General features: G+C 38.1%; 1 protein-coding gene across 4 annotated transcripts in view; it reads left to right on the forward strand.

Moving 5' to 3' along the window:
- Positions 1-20,142, forward strand: part of TP53BP1 (tumor protein p53 binding protein 1) — a 1,265,047-nt gene that overhangs the window by 1,067,351 nt on the left and 177,554 nt on the right. For all 4 annotated transcript variants that reach the window (XM_044077533.1, XM_044077532.1, XM_044077535.1 and 1 more), the window contains one exon: positions 7,339-7,554. In XM_044077533.1, coding sequence (XP_043933468.1) covers positions 7,339-7,554 — 216 coding nt within the window. The remainder of the gene's footprint in view (positions 1-7,338; positions 7,555-20,142) is intronic.

Here is a 20,142-nt window from a genome sequence, read left to right on the forward strand (position 1 = left end):
GCTTTTGCTGCCAGGTCTGTGTGTATTCAATCAGTGCTTTTACTGCCATATGTGTGTGTGTGGGGGGTGTAAAATGCCCCAGTTAGGTATACCTAGTGATTAGTGTTGCACAAGTTCAAACCCTGTACCTTGGGTACAAAAAACAAGAGCCTGAATTCTCTACCTGTTGTGATTCAATGAGTTGAGTCCATAGCTCTCAGCTGTCCATATTTTCACAGAATGTCTGGCTCATACTTTTGGTCTGTTCCTCTTAAAAGTTGTGGTTTCTGGCAAATCAGTGAAAACTGAATTCACTAAGTAATGATAGGAATTTAAGTTCCAGTCTTTTTGTCTTTCAGGAAATGCATGGTAACCCAAAACATTTTATTCTGGCAACTTTCTAAGATTATGCAAGCAATGTTTAAAATGTGTCCCTTTTTTTGGGCCTTTGCCCCCCCCCCCAATAAATTTTGGCTTTTTCCAGATTTCTTGTGCTGCAAAGCTGAAAGATACAGTTGTGTCAAGTGGATTTTACAAGGAGCTGAAAGCTTCAGAGGAAAAGAAGTTTAGTGTTGCTTATGTCAAGTCTGTTTGTATTGTTAGTAGAACAACAGGTAGTGTACTTGCTTGTGATACAGAAGGCTATGGGTTATATTCCCACAATATGCAGATGGATTGCTGATACTGTACTGTGGTGTACTTTAAAAGGGGTGGGAGGCTGCAGTCCTGAGAATGTCCTCTTATAAAGGAGATACCTAGTAACTTCTGAACCTGTTATCAGTTTTCCATCCATTCCCTATTGGAATATAACTGGCTTATCATTTTTTACATAGGCAATTTATTTTTCAAGGGCGACAGGCACTTTATTTGTAGGTGAAACAATGAAATATAAAGTTGTTTGCTAGCAGCAACCTCTTCATTAATTACAGATTTATTTTATTTATTTATTTATTTTACATTTGTTGACCGGACTAGTCTAGTTGGATATATGTCCATTTTCAGTAGAGGCCCGGGGAGATAAGCTCCAAAGTTTGAGATTAATTTAACAATCAGGAAAATAACATGAAAATAACATGAAAGTAGAAACATAAAACAAAAAGCATTATAACTGTTGTCAAGGTTATAGATTGTAAAAAATACAGTAGTTACAACAAAAAGAGAAAAAGAATGTGACAAATATACTGTTACAAATGACATTCAAAACGATTATTAGCATAATGAAATTTTTTTTTTTTTTTTTTGAAAAAGAAGGAAAGGAGAAATAGATCAGCGGATGTAAATAAGAGGTAGATTTTAGGTTATAAGATATGGGTTTTTAGCTCTGTGGCAAGAGCTAGAGTTAGTCAGGATTAGTGCAGAGGCACATCCATTGTGATTTGAGGTGGAGCTTAAGTCTCTTTTTAAACGGAGCTTTTGAGGGAATAGTAGAAAGTTCAAAGGGTAGTAGGTTCCAGTGTTTTCCCAAAGTTGGTGAAAAAAAAAAGGAATCCTCTTGTGTTTTTTGCTTTGATTTATCAACATTTACAGTTGTTTTGGACTGGAGATTTTTTAGGTTAGGGTGAGGCGTGGATAAGGAGGGATGGAGTGTAGGTGTTTGTCAAGGTTGATTGAAGAATTTGATGGGCTATGGCGAGTTGATTAATTTTAAGTTGCTGTGTGTGAAGTTCAAGCCAGCAGTTGCTTTTAATTAATTAATGTAGTACAATGTTGGGTTCTGAAGGGGTTACCTGTTCTCTATATGTTTGTTGTTGTTTTTTTTTAATTCAAGGTTTTTTTTTTGACAGGTTAGTGAAAATGGGAGAAGCATATAGAAGGGGAGATATATGGTGGGAGTGGGCAATAGTTATTCTAGATTCTGGGGGGTTAGGAGGTTTGATGATTCTAGAGAGAGACTATTTTTTATTAATGGTTTTCAGAGTGTTGCTTATATGTGTAACAAAGTTAAAGTTGTTGTCTATGGTGATTACTAATAGTTTGGTAGTGGGATCTTGTGATATAGTTGTGCCATTTTTAGATGTTATTGTAAAGTCTATAAGTGGAGATTTATTGGAGGGTGTAAAGAGAAGGAGTTTAGTTTTTTTTGGGGTTAAGTAGTAGACAGCATTGTGAAAACCATTCTTCTACAAAGTTAAATATGTGTTGTGCAAGGGAGTGAAGATCTGATACAGATGTGGCTGAGCAGATGAGTGTGGAGTCGTCTGCATATTGTATGCATGTAGCTTAAGGAACTACTTGGTGGAGGTCATTAATAAATAAAGAAAATAGAAGGGGACCCAATATGGACCCTTGGGGACTCAATGTTGACAGGTAGCTGGGAAGATAGAGTGGAGTTCCAGAGTACTGCTTGATGTCTGTTGTTTAAGTAGGATTTGAACCAGTTAATGGTTTGGGTTTCCAAGGACAAAGATTGATGTATCTGTATAAGTATTTGGTGGTTGACCATGTCAAAAGCTTTGGACAGGTCTAAGAAGAGTGAAGAGGAAAGGGTGTTTTGGTTACGATTTTTGTTGATAGTTTCTGTAAAGGAGAGAAGGGCAATGGTGGTGCTGTGGAAAGGTCTAAAGCCATGTTGGGTATTAGAAAGTAGGTTGTTTTGGAGAAGATGGTCAAGCAGTTGCTTATGTATACATCTTTCCATGATCTTAGATAAGGGAGAGAGTAAGGCTATAGAGGTAGTTTGGCGGTAGTTTGAGATTTCAGTAGAATTTCCACCCTATGAGAGAGGATAATATGTAATATGGAAACTTTCCAAAGTTTAGGGACATGACCTTCAGTGATGGTTCTGTTGATGAGTATGGAAACTGGGTGATGGAGGCTATGGATTTGGCTGCTAGTTGCAAGAATTCTCTGGGTAGTAGGTCAGCAGAGAAGTACATGGTTTGAGTTTTTTGATAAGTGAGAGAATGTAAGTTGTTGGGACAGGTTGGAAGAAAATGGGGGAGGTGGAATTATGTTGCAGTTGCTATATATGTATGTGTCTATTCTAGGGAGAGTTGAGGCTAGAGAGTTTTTGTTTTTCGTGAAGAGAGAAAAAAAGTATTAGCAATTTGGTTGGGATTCTTTGTGTCAGAGCCTTGTGGGTTGGGTGTGATAGGTTTACTTGGCTGTAGTAACTGATTTATGTTTGAAGCAAATTTTTTTAGAGGTTATTTTGGGCATTTGCTTTGAATTTTAGGTAATAGTTTTTTTATCATTCATTATTGCTTTTTTGGTGTCATTTCTTAGTTGTTTGTAGTGTTGGTAGTCTGCTGTGTTTTTAGTTAAGCGGGATTTGTTCCAGATCTTATTTCTTAGATGGATTTTTTGCTTCGTTTCTTTTGAGAGCCAGGGGGCAGATTTAGATCTAATTCTGATAGAGCGAGTGGGGGCATGGTAATTAAGTATGGTCAGAAACTTAGCATTAAAGTAATCCACAGCTTCATCAAGAGAAAGGTATTTTAATGGGGACCAGTTACATGCCTTAAGCTCATTTTGATCTCTTTAATGTGGAATTATTTAGATGACTTTTATTTCTGCAGATATTGTGCATATTTACTGATATTGGTGGATTGACAGAAGTTTGAGTAGTTTTTTATGATGGAAATATTCTGAATGAGCTTTGCCATTATTGATTCATACATTTTGTTTCATTGCTTACTGGAAAAATGTTAAAAACAATAAATTTAAAACACGCTCTAACAAGTATGCTGTATTTTACAAGGAGTATTATTTAACACAACCAGGAAAGTGAATCAGAGAACACATATTATGCTTGCATGGTCCTAAATATGTGTGCAAAGGGCCTATGATTTGAAAACAGACCAAAGGTAAACTTTATCCGACACTGGCCAGATGCATTTTCTTTGAATGTGGGTTTCAGTGCTGTTTCAATGAATGTGAATTTCAAGTGAAGAGAAGTTTTAATGCCAAGTCTGTTTTCATTATGAGACTGTATTGCTTTGTTTAGCAGATGTCTATCAGTGTTTGTGCTATAAAATTTAAAATAAAAGTTTTAAATGAAATCCATATAATCATTGTAGAAGTAAAGCATAAAGCGGTATGCACATTAGTGTTTACCTATCTCACATTGGGTCTTTACAGACCGAATTAAACTAGTTTCCACCGTGATCACAGTCATCACGTGTATTTTATAGGTGATATATCTAGATCTATATTGACTGTTGCTTTGGATCGGTCAAATATTTGTGCTTTTCCTTCACTAGGTGATATTTCTGCTATTGTGGTTGGAAAGCCTGGAGAGTAAACATTAGGAGGTCACTTGATGCTTCTGTCTTGACTATGCTAAGGCATTTGGTATTGTTTCCCATAAATGAATGATTGGGAACTGCAAAGCATTAAATAACAGTACATGTGTAATTTAATTAGTAAAGCACTGTTTGATCAACATGATAGAACAAGTTAGAGTTGTGGTTACCAGTGGTGTTCCACTTGATTGTAAATACCGATGGCCAGTTCTTTCTCCTCATTTTCCAAAGATCTTCAAGATAGTCTACAAAAAATATACACCTGATACAGTAGCAGTTGGCTCACCTTTTTAATGTCAGTAAATGTAGCGTTATGAAACTTGGAAAAAATTCATGCATGCATTATGACTAAAAATCAATGGTCAGTTCATAAAAAAATTACACTGTTGTTAAATAATAAAACCTCAAAAATAGCGTGAAAAGAAACTGAAAACACTAAAAACAAAAAAGGCTGCCGAGGAGATACAAATACATTTATTTTTAGTGCTTTAGTTCACTTTATTTTACTTGAACCTTTTCAGAAATCTTGTTAAATATATAGAAACAGTACTAAACTAGAGTTTAAAATTTGACTGGAGTGTGCCTGCCAAAGTCATTAAAAATATATTATATTAGCTTCTCTAATTTAAAAAGAGCTTGTCAAGTCACTCCACAGAGATCATTCTGCCACTTTTACCTCAAAGATCCCAACCCTTTATTGAGTAATGTGCTATGTGTTGTAGCTTTGAACAATCCAGTGAAACAGCTTGAAACGGTGTAATAGTTCTACATTAAAGGATTAGAAAACTTTTTTTCTTTGCTCCACCTCCTTACAGCTGACTATCAGCTGATATCCACTTCTCTCCTTGTTCCCTGGGTCTGGTAAACCCACTTTAGCCTCCCTTTGGCTCAACACAGGGATGTCTAGGATATCAAGTATGTTGATGCAGATTCTTACTGCTGCCAGACACAGTGTCCTAATCCCCTCGCACCACATGGCAACCTTGCAGGTTCCATAACTTCTACCTATGGGAGGTGCATGCACGTTTTTGCACATGACCACAACCCCTGGCCAAGCTGTATACCACTTGAAAAGTAGAGCTTGTCTGGATCTTACTGCTGCTGCTGTTATTGCAACAGCCCTAGGCAGCTTCCCTTTTCTCCAGGATGGGTAAGCTGACATCACCCACTCAGTCTCACCCCCACCCCCATCCTTTCCCTGCATCACCCTTGCTGCTAGTTGAACATTGGTTATCTGGGGGTGCTTTAAGGTCTTGAGCCCTCTAACTTGAACTGTTCAGAAAAGCTTTAAGTATTTCCACTGTATTTTGTTCCTTATATGTCACTTAGATGTGTTTTTTGATTGGTCTCTGGGCAATATCTAATCCATTTGAAAATTCATGCTTGTAAAATACCAGTGGCTGACCTAACGCAAGATATGGGAACCTAATGGTAAAGATAAATATAAGTAGTAGAAAACATGATGTTACAGAATGCCTTCCAAAATAAAGGAATATATTTCCTATGCAGTCATAAGTCAGTTATTACTTTTTACTTTCCATGTAATTTCTGAAAGTTATCAACATTGAGTTAGAGGTCGGACTTTTTAAAGGCCAGTAAGTCTTGAGCAGCATGGTTGAACTGTGCACCTTTGCTTCTTTTTGGAATCAAGAGTTCCAAACTTCTGGAATATGTTATTTCATTAATGCCAACCTGGCAAATAATTCCACTGGTGGGATAGCCAGATTGCCATCAACAAAGGACTGCTTTTTCTCCTTCCATTTCCAGGCTAAAAGTTTACCACAGATTCCACAGACTGGACTTTGGTCTGCATCTAGTTTGGAACAGCACATCAACCTTTTAGAGCTGCTGGCCATGTAGATTACCCTGGTGGATGTTTGTTGGACTGATAGCTGTGACAGCTTTCAGATTAGTTCTGATACGAGGGACTTATCAGGCAGCCACATACAGTACATCAGTCATTGATTTATCATCAGGCACAGAGGTGCCATTCTCATCTCGTCTACAAACTAGCCATGAAATTGAACAAGTAGTCCAGATGAGCTTGGCTCTTAAGGTTGTTTACATCCCAGATCAGGAGAACATTCTGTCAGACATCTAAGCAGAGTAGCAGTCTGCCACAAAGCTGTATGTCTAATAGTAAATATTCGACTTTTACCTAGATACTTGCATCTTTTGGTAAGACAGTACTTCAAAACACAATGTCTTAAGATAGTTTTTTTTTTGCCCATTTACTGCAGTGTCCTGCCCCCCCCAAACACACACACTGATTTTGTGACTGCTTGAAACTTTCTGATTGTAGGAGCCTTTATGAGGTAAAGGAGTACAGACGTGTTGTTGCTTACCATACATGTAGCTCCTCAAAGACCATTTGCAACTCCCCCACCCTCAGGCATGAAATCCTATGATAATGTTTTAAGTGTAATGTATGTATGCATCACATGAATGCATTGCTTTTCCTTATATGAAAGCTTTTTGGTTCAGTTTTGGGGAAAAAGAGATTGAGCATATCCCAATTCACAAGCATAGATGTGTTTTATGGACCTAATTTGGTAGTACTTTTGTGCACTTGGACTACAGTTTGATAGTAGAAAAAGCATTAAGCAGATTGCATGGGTTTCAGTCCTTGCTGCTTAAATTTTTTTTCTTAAAACCTAGTGATATGGTCATTACTCAAGTACCTGTACTTTCTGTGTTTCATAACTGGATAAGTTATATCTGCTCAAGATGTTATAGTAAATTCTTGTGTATCTGCTGCATTTATATTCAGCTCTGCATGAATTAACAAGTCTCATCTGTTCTGTTATACTTGTATCCCTTTTTACAGTGTAAAGATCTGGTAATTGAAGATGGAACCAGTGAGTACTCCACCTAGATAGTAAGATAAATCTTTAAGTAAATGGTTCAACAAGCCACCATCTCAGAAAACAGTATTAGAATATGTTTAATATACTTGTCGCTATTCTTAGAAGTAAACTGTCATTTAAGTTTTGCCATGAAAGACTTTATTAAATGGCATTTGGGATATTAGCTAAAATATTGTGAAATATTTTCTGAAACCTGTACAATAAGTATTAACTTCCTTTACACCAACAAACATATTATCTATTTTTAGGTAATATTCAAACAAATGAATTCAGTAGTCCTTCAGAAAGTGGAGATAACTTGGCAGGGATGTCAGCCATGGAGGAGCCACATGGGCCACTTCCCCAAAACAAAACACTTTTTGTTGGGTTTGCATTTCTTCTGACCACTTCAACTATAACAGACAAAAAAACAAACCGTCCAGTTCGGCGAGAGGTTACTGGAGGGAGCAGTGAGGATGAGGAAGGTGAGTTATGCTAAAAGTATGAACTCAGTATTGCACATGACATGTTAATGTGGGTGATGTAGTAGATGCTTAGTTATGTTACATTACATTAAATCAGCATTAGGGCAGAAAGACAAAATTAACCATGCAGCTTGCCGTTTTCATGTGACTGTTGCCATGATAATGCCTCCTGGAATAGCCTGTCTTATTTATTTTGTTATCTGAGGTTGCAGTGAAATACAAAGAAAGAAAACCTCAAAGCAGAGTGAAAACAACACAATTAAAAAAAAACAGTTACAATACTAGAACAGATAGTTGCAAGTAAAACATTTGTTAACTTGATAACTACTGTACTTTGCGTATAGCATAATCTGTAAAATCTTGGTGTTATCTGCTTGTCCTTGGACTACATGGGTCCTTCTTACATGAAGGAGCTTGTTATGCATTACTGTCCACCTTGGGCTTTACACTCAGTTTGGGTATTTAAAAGGAAAATCCTGACTACTAAATGTAGTAGACTTCTTTGAAACAGTCATTGAAGCATTGCATGGGGGCAGAGCAGTATGCAATGATTACCTTGACCTGGCAAAGGCCTTAGGCTGCATTCCATATTGTGGCATTATTGACTAGCTAATCAAACTTAATGCAAACCATTATGTAACTCACTGATTCAATATCCCATCTCAAAAGAATCATTTTCTTAGTTGTAGCCAGTTGTTCCCTTAACATTTCTTTGAGAGTCAAGATAGCTGCACACTGATCAACACTGTGATTAGAACTCGCCCAGTGTGAAAAAAATCTGAAAAAAAGCTAGTAAAAACTATGAATTTGGGTATAATTCAGTTACTAGCTAATAGTTACACTACCTGAATGCCAGCAAAAAAAGATATTTGGATAAAGGAGAAAATGAACGAGAACAGTAGAAGGAACAATTCTGGCTGGAAGTAGTCTTACAGCTGTTGAGCAGAAAAGCACTTCAAGTTTCAGCTTTGGTACAGGAGGGAAAAAATTAAATGCATGGAGATAATGTGTTTTAAATAATATATAAAATCAAATGAAAGGGCAGAAAAATAGAAAAAAAAACTTTAGCTTTTTAAATAAAACTGCAAAGGACAGAGGCTGAAATAAAGAAAGGGCTGTCTGAGTGTGAGGCTTATCAAGAAGAATTGTTTCAAAAACAGTAGCATTAGAAGACAGAGCACACAGAGAAGATCTTAGATGTTCTCCTGTTCCAAAGAAACTGGAAGGAACAGACTGCATTAAATTCATGAAAGTACAAATAAGTAACTAGACTGTTGTTCCCCATCAGGGATTTATTAATTGAAAGGGCAGACTGTGTGCATTCTCCAAATCTGGGCATGAGAAAGCAGCCAAGACCTGTGTTGGAAAATGTGCAATCATACCAGCAGAACAAGTTGCTTCTGACACAGTTATGTCAGAAGAGAGCTGTATTAAACATTGGGGATAGCAAATTCACTGTACGCTAGGTAAAAGAGAAGTAGCTTCATCCATCAACAGAGAACCCTTAGAGACATGTGAGCTATTCACATTTGTATCATTACGCATTAATGTGAAAACATACAGTGTTATCTGCCTTAAATCACTAAAGTGTGACACATGTAAAAATATGCTTCTACTGTCTGCACTTATATCTCATGCCACATATGTGAAAACATATGTGAGCTGTATGTAATTACATTACACTCTAGGTACAAGGGTATAAAGGAACAAGTCACAGTAAAACATGTACATCTACCTTGATGTTGTGTGTTATTGCGAATAAAACAAAAGCTCAATGGACAGCAGGACACACCCTCAAGTTTGTAGACCAACAGTGGAAGGCATGAGAGGTGCTTGATGAAGTCACGTCTTTGGATGAATCCATTTTATAGAGCACATATAGCAGATACATATTTAAATACATCTAGTTCATTTCAACTAATTTGGAGTATGACAGTAATTAAGGTTGTCATCATTTTGGAATGGAACAGAGAATGGATTATGGGTTGGAAATAGAATACTGTGAAAGTGAAGCTTGTCAACAGACAGAATGGAGCAGTTAGGGTGTGTTACATTCTGCTAGTATTGAAACAAGGAAAGTTTGACAACTGAATGTTCACGTAGCAAATAGTTTGTAGACAGTAAAACTAAGCTGGTAAAGCTGACTCACTTGTTTGAAGGATACATGAAGTGGTTAAGGCTGGGCATGGATCATTAAATTGTGCTGGATGAGTTTGACAGGGAAGGGGGCATGACGAGCAATGTGGTCACACTTTATATTCTCCTGGGTAGGGCCCCACAACCTGAAACTTGCTGGGGCCCCCAAAATGCTAGCACTAGCATTGATCAGGTGTACTTTGGATATGAACCAGAGACTGGTGGTAGAGATGGAGATAATTAGGATAAAGGCCAGCAATAAAGTGAATTCATGAAAAAATGGGAGACTGTAAAGCGTAATTTCCATTAGATACAGAATTAGATATGAGAGCTATAGCTTTGCAAGAAGTGGCTGAAAAATATTGAAATTGTATTGGCTATGTTAAACTGGTGGGTGAACTATAAGGTATATAACCCACTTTGGCATTAATGTTTAGAAGGACATTGAAGGGAGTGAAGAAGTTACTGTCCATAAAACAGTATTTGTTGTTAATATTTGTATAAAATGTTCAGGATATAAATTGCATGTTATATTATGAAGCAGGCTTGTATAAGGTGCAGTCAGGGTTATTTTAAATGTGAGACGGGGCAGTCTTATTTTTGACTACTATATCTGCTCAAGATATTAAGCCAAGAAAGTACTCATTCCTTAGTTGTAATGTAGCCAGGTTTTACACAGTAATAAGGCAAGAAAGGCTGGAAATAACAAGTTATAATTAATACATTGTTGTAATCTTGGTCTGCTGTAGTGGGAATGTAAATGTGTACTGATTACATTAGTTGTCGAATTAAGATGATGTCCAATTTATACAGTGGTGGATGTCTAGATTAATATCCTTGAATTACACTGTAGACAAGTTATTTTTTTACATAAATTTATTTTGTAAATTGTATGAAAATTATGAAAGGCATATACCATGATAGTTTTCTTGCTTTTGCAATGTTATTGGCTTTTCTTTTAACAAGAAAATGCTTTCAGTTGGAAACAAGAAGTCTACAGGTGCAAGCAATTAACCATGAGATGTTCTAGCAGTGTGTACTAAGTGAAATTTATAAGTATTATTTTACATATCTGTAAAAGTTACTAGCTTTTTCTCATTACTAGCTGTTTTTCTTTGAGACAAACTCTCTGCAGGTGCAAGTAATTAATCAAATTAGCTCTAAATATTTTGTGCTGATGGAAATGTACCAGATGCAGTGTAATTAACATTTAAATGTACATTTTCAAGCAGTTCAGTGACAAATAAAAGTAAGTTTGTAACTGTGGGAAGTGAGTAAGTTATAGAAGTAGATGCCTACCCAGCAGTCTTAAAACTTTAATGCATTTAATGTTTTCTGCACAATTCATTTTATTTATTTAAAATTAGCTAATGCGCTTTTCTTAGGGCTAAAAACGTAATGTTTTCTGAAGTCATGCAAGTTATTTTTCATTGTCTGGGAAGGAAATAGAGGTAAGAAAAGAGCAGACAGCAATCAGTGCAATTGAGAACACAAACTATAGCATACGCTTTAGCATGGATAGCATTATTAGAGTAAGTAATGGGTGCAGAAAATTGATTTAGTGCAGCTGCTCATATCTGGCATGGTAGACTTAATTTTCCTGAGATGGTACATATTTTGTGTGTTTTTAAGTTAAAAGAGGATGTGGGTTCTGAAAATCTACTGATTTGCTTTGAGTGTTTTCATTGAAGTAAAAAGTCTTCAAAAATATGGCATATTTTCAAATGGAAATGAGAAGTAACTGTAACAGATCAGCCTGTAAAATATTAGTGTGTCCTTGCAAGCTAAATGTCTGAAATACACATTCAAAAGAACTTAGAGCTTTCATGTCTGATATGTGGGAGTAATACACTTCTATTATAATGTCTTCTCTGTCCATATTATCATGGATTGTAAATGGCCTTACAGGTATAGATAAAAATCAGAGTATTGAATTATATTAAGAAATGTGTGCAAATAATACTTTAAGAGATGCATTTGCATAGAAATGGGCTTATGAAATTGACAAAGAAAGGATTTCATGGTGGACATTCATTAGAATATTAGGGCCATTTGGAAAAGGAAAACGGTAATACTGATTGCAAAGTGGTTGCAATAATGACAGAAGAGGAAAAGTACAGTAATGTAAGCTTTGTGGCAGTAAGGGTTATTGCTGAATTACACTGGCATGTATTCTATGTATTCCATGTAAAACTTAATAGCATTTTGGGAGAAATAATAAGCTTTCAGCACAGAGTATTATTTATGGATGGTGACTGAAGGTTGACTTGTAATAGTGAGGATGCATCGGGAGACCTGGAAGGAAAATGTAACAAAACGGTAGATTTCCAAAGAAATATAAAATAATGTTTGGTATGGCATTTATATATTATTCCTCAAAGTACATTAACTGGGCTAGACTGGATAGAAATGTATATTTCACAGGAACATTTGTATTTAATTGAAAACTTTGACACACATCTAGTAGCTATTTCAGATTATGCATCAATGAAAACCAAGACAAAGATGCACAGCAATGTAGTAAAAATGAGACACACACTTTCCTACTTATCTAAGAGAAAAATTTAAGGAATGAGTAGTGTCAGTTTGAAAATTATTTAGGGAATATAGAAATTTCTTGGGAAGGAATAGCTAGTGATTAGGATAAAATGAAAATGGAATTTAAAAGCCATGGTAGAAATAAAGGAAAAGGAGATACCAGCAAATAGTTCTAGAAATTATTTAGAGGGGTTGACAGAGGTTAAAGTACTGTGGAATAAGGGGAATATCCCAGAATAAGAAGTGGAACAACGACAGAGTACTAAAGGGACATTAAGCAGGCATTTTGATAAAGAACATGTATTTAGAAAGGTTTTTATTAAGAGACTATTTTTAATAATTCCAGCGCACAAAACATTTAGCACAATGACTTGGGCAACAGAAAGTGTTGTCCCCAAGCTTAGAGAGCCTTCGACAAAAAAAAAAAAAATAATAATCCAAGATTATATAGTTGTATTAAAGATACATCATCAATTTTAAGAAAAATTTATATAAAACAGAGGAATATGCAAATAAGAAGAGGCAAAGATGGGAATATTTGTGAAAGTCTTACCTGTACTAACGTTTGAGAAAACTGAGGCTCAACAGTTAATAGCTATGATTGGAAGAGAAAAGATAAAAACCGTGATGAACACTCAAGTCAACATGAAAGTTTGCTTGAACAAACTATATTCCTGTGAAAGTTTGGGAGTTGAGAGGGAAGAAATTGATAAAGAACTGGAAGGTCTTGTTTAGCAGTATTTTAAAAGGGTGGGAGTGTCATCATCTTTGGGAAAAAAGCTGTGCTGGCTGCATTACCTAGTCATTTGACAACATGATGATCCAGAGAGGAACAGTGTATAAGAAAACACTGCTATTGTTGGTAGGTCTCGACACAGAGAAAATAATCAGTCAGATAGAATTTTATGAGTAGGGAAATGGTAGCATTTGTGTTTCCTGATAGAATAATAGGGATAATTAGAAGGCTATATCAAGAGTCAGATGTAGAATTAAGGTGGTATGATTCTCCTATGACAGATGAAACCGACAGAGGTGTTTTCTTTTCCTCCTTTTACTGGATTTATATTTAAAGCCATTGGCAAAGAAATTAAGGGACTCAAATTCAAAGATATAACTGGTATAGTAATCAAGAAAAGTTAGATTTATTTGCAGATGTTTTCATACTTGATAAATCCAGAAAAGGACATTTTGGTGTTGTGGAACACTTTTCAAATAATTTCAGGTCTTATGCAGGATATAAAGTAAATGAAGATAAAACAAATGCTGTAGTGGTAAACTATATACCACATATGGATTGGTTCATTAATACCCATGTTTATGGGGGACATAAGATGAAGTGTTTAGGTGTATGGATTAAAAATAATAACATTATTAATGTTTGTTAATTTAACATAATTTGATTACATTTGTATAAATGTAAATTTGCCTATGTCACAAGTGATGATTAAATAAAGGTGTTTAAAAAAGAATTATATTATGGTAGGAAGAGACTAAAGAGAAGATGAGACAAATGCGTGGAAGCTCTTGATTATGGATATGGATGGTAAGATATAAACAATGAAAATGTTTAGTCCCTTTAGTTTTATATATAGGCCAGGCATATTTTCATCATCCAGAGGAGAAGTGATAGACAATAAAAATAGTTTACCTGGAAGGTCCAGCTAATAAGGACCCTGAGAGAAAAGCTGCATACACACAAAGCCAAAGAACACTACATTGTACAATTTCAATTTTCATATTCCATGCAAACACCAAGATATTATATGTAAATAATAGTAATACATAAGACCTTATACAGTTGTATATAATAGTAAGAAATTGTAATACAAAAGGTTTGTGAACTCTGTTTAGTACATATTAGGAAAAGTGTTTAATATAGGTTTTAAATAACACTACAGTTTCAGTATTTAAATGGTTCAGTGGAATTATAAGTACAGCACTTGTTATAGTGGATGTGCTAGTTGGTGATCTTATCCTGGAGACTAATAGCGGCATAGCCGGGGGTTAAGGAAAAGTTGTTTTAGTTTTGAAGATGAGGGAGATTTCAGTAAGTCTAAAAGGAAAAGGGATAGAGTTCCAAGTCATAGAGACATAGCTGGAATACAGAGCATCTCCAAATGTTGCCGGACATTTGAACTATGGAGAGATGTTTATCACTAGGGTGGAGTTTCAGGTTTGGTGTGTACTTTTGTAGCAAAGAACTAAGGGCAGGGCATCTCTCAGGATGATGAACTACACAGCTTCTAGTTGAGAAAGGGTGAAGTAGTGGGGTGCCTGTAGTCAGCTGAGATGCTTAAAGGCAATACAGTGATGAGTAGATGAAACTTTACTGGATGCAAATGTAGCTGTTTTATTGTAGTACTGCTCCTGTTTGCTCTTCTGTGTGGCCTGGAGGTTTGTGAAAATGGGTGAGAAATATAGGACTATGTGAAGAAGATAGGAGGAAGTGAGAGTTGTCTTGTTTCTTTCACTGACATAATGTTTAACTCCTTATAAGAGACCTAGCTTTTGATGTGTTTTTTGATAGCATCTTGATTAAGTCAAATTTCGTTGTCACCTTGCAGCAAGAGGTTACTCTGATTTTTGGCTGGGGTGCTTTCTGTGCGGAGTCTGCATGTCCTCACTGTGTTCATGTGGGTTTCCTCTGGGTGCTCCGTTTTCCTCCCACATTCCAAAGACCTGCAGTAAGTGGATTGGATACTGTAAATTGGCTGTAGGTGTGAGTGTGCATGTGAGTGTGTTATGGAAGAACTACCATGGCAGGGCTAGACTCCTGGCAGTGTAAACCTTGGCTCTAGATGATTGTCACTGATGAAGTAACACCCTAACCCCATGTGCAGAAAAGGGAAAAAAAATTGTGGATGGAGATGGATGGATGGATGAATAATGACATTTAGTAGTTCAGTGCCGGAGACTACTTCAATTATCGGATTACTGGAGGAGATGATTTTGAAGGTTGTTTAGCAATCGGTATTGGACTTTGGGATGAAAAGAAGTAATTTTGTCTTCTTTAGATTCAGGATGAGGTTGGATTTGGCAGGTCAAGTTTCGATGGAACTGAGGAAGTCCTGACTTAGTGGCTGAAGCTGAGAAGGATTCTGGGCTGAGCTTATAAGAATAGAATAATCAGTGTATGGGATTAGGTTGGCATGTTCAGCACCTGTGTACAAATTGTTCATAAATATGATGAACAAGAGGATCTCGAGTATTGCTCCTTTGGGTACACTGACAGATACTGGTAGGAGGAAGGAGTAACTTGATTGCCATCTAACAGATTGTGCTTTGTCTGATTGGTGTTTTGAAACTGGGAGATGGTGAGATGGAATATACCTAAGGCTCCTTGCTGAAACAGTAGCTTATCGTGGAAGATTGTATCAAAGGCTTTTAATAAGTCTAAAAATTGTGCAGATACAGTATTGCTTGTATTACCTTTTTGATTGGTGGTGTTTACAATGTTATGTAATGCAGTATTAGTGCTGTGGTTTGGCCTGAAACTGTGCTGGGTGAGAGAGAATAGATTGTCAAGGTTTTTTATGTAGTTGAGTGTCTATGAATTTCTCCAAGGCTTTAGATGAGGGAATGTTGGGCTGTGGATCTGTAGTTGGAGAGTTCAGTGATGTTGCCACCTTTGCAGAATAGAAAATTCCTTCTAGTGGGAGGGGACATCAAGATTCTTGTATAGACCTATTTATAAGAACAGAGACACGATAGGCTATGGCTTCAACAGCAATTTTGAGATGGTGGCCTGGAAGCTGTCAGTAGCTAAGTTGGTGGGTATAAGTTTGAGGAGGTGGTACTTTGTAGTTCAGGTGGGGACAGAGCTGAGGGCGAAGACATTGGAATTGCTGATAGGGAGAGAAGTATTTGTGGATTGTAATTGTTATTTTGAGTAATGAATTGATGCAGTTATAAAATGGTACTTAAATGCAATGGTAGTACTATATTGAAATGCATATTAGGGCAGATTTATATCAGATTATTGAGTGCTCAGAAATTCGAATGTCATACGGTTGAGACCAAATAATAAATTTTTCGAAAACTCGAGCACTACAAAAACAACAAAATATGTGTTTTTTTCAGGGAACAAGCCCCAGCACCCCTGCAAATTATATATACAGACTCCGAGGTCACACTACAGTGGGGAAAAGAGCAAATTCCCTGATCCGCACTGTATCATGATCTCAGTACAGCCACTTTGATTTTTTGGAAAGTCAGTGATATGGTCTCAAGCATATGATATTTGACTTTCCAAACACTGCATAATCTGTTATAAACATATCAGGGCATGGGTTGGGCTGTTGACATCTACCAGGAGTTAATGAATGACTTATGAGTCAAAAGAGTGGTAGATTTTTGTGGTAAGATTGTGGAGGCATGTAAAATATTGATGGTGTTGTGGAGTTCAGTTTTGTTGCCAGATTTTCAAGGCCTTAACCCTTTTATGCATAAGCATTTTGATGTCAGAGGAAAGCCAGGAGGTAGTGTTATGCTTGACTTTGTTTCTTCCAATGAGCCTGATTTTTTTAGTACATTAAGGGTTAAGGAAAGTTGCATCAAAGAGGAAAAACAGCCCCACCTAAAGAAATTGTTTTGAGTTGACTCTATTTTATTTTACAGTGAATATGAAAGTGTTAGAATTAATGCTGGTCAGATTAAGTGCTTCACTAAAGTGATGTTTTCTGGGTGCTTGGGTAGTACTTCTAATTGCAAAGGTGAGGAGGTGATCACTAACTGTCAGGTGAAGTTCCTGAGAATGATCTTTTGTTTGGATTAGTGATCAGTAACCTGCGTTGAAGGGTTTTTTTAATTACTGGGTTTGTTGAACCTAGGTGGGGTTTGGATAATTTGAGTGCAGCCAAATAGATAGAGATGTAGTGGGAGACCCTTTCAGTATTTAGGTACCCAAGAATGATTGTTTCATAAGGGATCTTTTTATCCAGGAAAGAATATCTTTTATATTAGAGATGTCTTCTGGTGGAGTGTTTTTCTTTGTGTTTAGTCTGAAAAGAGAGATGAGGATTTCAACATTCTTGAAATCTGGTGGATTGCCACGGTACTGGAGAACATTATAGCAATGCCTCCTCTCTTTTCTATGCAGTTGAGTCTATAGGTACTTAAACCAGGGGGAAATGTCCTTCTGTTCTCATGTTGCAGTATTCCAAACTCTTGGGTTTCCCTCTCTTGCTACCTGAATATCTGGCCAGTGTACAAAAACTTCTAGTCACTGCTAGATGCGTGGGACGTCTGACATTGGCTAAGGAAACGTGTGCCATAAAGTGACGTCGGCATGCACCAGTCCTCAGAACTTTTCTGCTGCCAGCCGAATGTCAGCTGTTTTTGCCGTACCAGCCATCGGATTGAAAATTCTAAGATAAGTAACCACTGGGGACATTTTGTTGTTTGGGTCACTGCATGCCTGTGTGGGTTCATGTCATCCAGAAAGGGAAAGTGGTAGGTGTGGTTGTTCCCCCATAAAGATGCCCACGAGCTTTGCCTTTTTTGTTTAGGGCCTGTGCATGACCATAATTCCTGCTCCATCTGCCAGGCCTTCATTCCAAAAACCCTGCATAGCCGTCTGCACACATTAAACTTTTATCTTGAGAATCAGCGCCTCACACTCTTAGCTTTACATATGGAAGGGCTGTCCAGTCAGCCCGTCAAACTGCCCAAGAATAGACTTAAGGCCAAAATCGCTAGGCTTGAATCCATAGCTGCACCTCTTCCACCCAACTTCCCTCCTGTGGCAGACGTCAGCCTGAAGGAACAATTGGTCGCCGCAGATATGGGTACAGGGGGTACCAATGTGGAAGCCGCAGAACCCAGAGAGGAAGGCACGTCCTCAGATGTTATGCAGATGCTGGCTTCTGACAGCGAGGGAGAACCTCAGCTTGTACCGGTTGACCGGACGGCTCCCTCCACTACTTCGCATGTTACTAATCTCAGGCTTACCTTGGCTGTGATGCCCGTTAGGTTTTCCCTTAAAAAGAAAGAGAAAAGGAAACCTGTTTCTCCCCCAGTGCAGGATAAGGACGGATGTCATTAGGGCTTACCTACCACCTCAAAAGGTGGAAAACTTAAGGCACTACCTGCTGACTGTCCTTCCAGCCACAGACTTGACTGCCAGGCAGTACCTCAGACTCCTGGGTCACATGGCATCGACCATTCCCATGTTGCCATTGGCAAGACTCCACATGAAAAAGCTACAGTGGCACCTAATGTCAGCATTCACATCCTCAAGATGAGAGTCAGCCAGGTTGGCAGGCCTTTTCTCAGAATCTTTTCAGTGCCTTTATGGCTCTAAGGCCTGCTACACCCTTAGCCTCAGTGGCTGCTCCTGTGATGAGCCCTAGGGCTCAGGCCTTAGAAACTTCCGAGGCTAAAGCTGCGGAATCCTCTGACTCTTCCTCAGAGGATTCCCTTTCATATGTCTTCCAATTTCCACCCCCCCCCCCTTGACTATGCCTCCCCAGTGGAAGAATATGCAGGGGCAGGTCCTCCTGCTGAGGATCTCACCTTTTGGGAGACCATTGCAAAAATGAGGGAACATTTCAAATGGGACTCCTCTGAGGTGACAGAAGTTCAGAAAAGATGTTATGAACGTCTTCAGATGGACTTTCTGCCCCTTCAGCTATACCACCAGTATTGCCAGCATTTCTTGATGCTTTTAATGCAGAATCATGCAATCCTGCTTCTCAGCCTCCTGCACCATGAAGGCCTGACAGATTTTGCAAGGTCAGTGAGGGCGCCAAATTCCTTATGTGCCCTGCAGCGGACCCTGGCACTGTTTTAGTGTCAACTGATAAGGCATCTAAACTCCTTCCATCCTCCTCACTTCTCCCCACAGATAAAGACAGCCACACCATGGAACACTTTGGGTAAAGGTTTACACTTCATCTACCTTGGCATTCAGGGCAGTAAATTACCAAACCTGTATGTCCAAATATGCCATAGCCCTTTTGGAAAAAGGCACTAAAGTGAGTGACATCCCAGACTCTTCTGCCAAAGGTCAGATATCCAGTCTTGTATCCTTATCCTCTCAGGTCATCGGGCATTCTACTATGTGCAATTATGATGCTGCTGATGCATCTACCAGGTCAACTGCATCTGCCTCAGTCCTGAGAAGATATTCCTGGCTAAGCTTACAGCCCCTACCTGATGACATCACGGCAAAACTTGGATGCGTCTCTGGACAACTCAGTCCTCTTTGGGACAAAGGTGCCTGAGATATTCAGACCTCTGCATGAAAGGGGGGAATGAGTTACATGACCTAAAGCACCTATTTGTTTCTCCTATCCCCAAATTCCATAGGAACTACCCTTCAAAAAACACAATTCATCAGGAAACATTCTGCCCACACCCCTCCTTCCAGGGCCAGAAAGACTGCCAGGAAGCAAACAGCTCCTTCCAGGCCTGTACAGACTCCAGCCCAGAAGCCTCAATTTCAAGACCGGGTAGGTAGTCTCTGACTACCTGCCATTCTTGCAAAAAACCCTCAACTCCATCCCCCTGTCCCAAAGGCTTTGTCACTGTCCCCCTGTTTGGAAAAACATCACCACAGACAGGTGGGTCTTATCCATTATAGAGAGGAGTTATTTCATGACTTGGATTACTACTCCGTCCTTGAGGGGTATTCCACAGCCCCCCCCAGGAATAGCTCCCTTTATTTCAATCAGTTATAGACAGCCTCATTTCCCAATGAACAATTCAACCTGTCCCTGTGACAGAGAAGGGAAATGGTTTCTACTCCAGGCTCTTCCTAGTCCCAAGGAAAGATGGCCCCTGGAGTCTAATCCCAGATCTTTCCCATCTCAGTCTCTTTCTACAAATGCCCACCTTTCAAATGCTCACTCTGCAAACCCTTTTCCCTTTGATTTTATCTCAGGAGTTCATGGCCACCTTGGACATCAAGGATGC

This window comes from Protopterus annectens, chromosome 7.part0 (assembly GCF_019279795.1).
Source record: "Protopterus annectens isolate FY-2018-M chromosome 7.part0, PAN1.0, whole genome shotgun sequence".
NCBI lineage: Eukaryota > Metazoa > Chordata > Ceratodontiformes > Protopteridae > Protopterus > Protopterus annectens.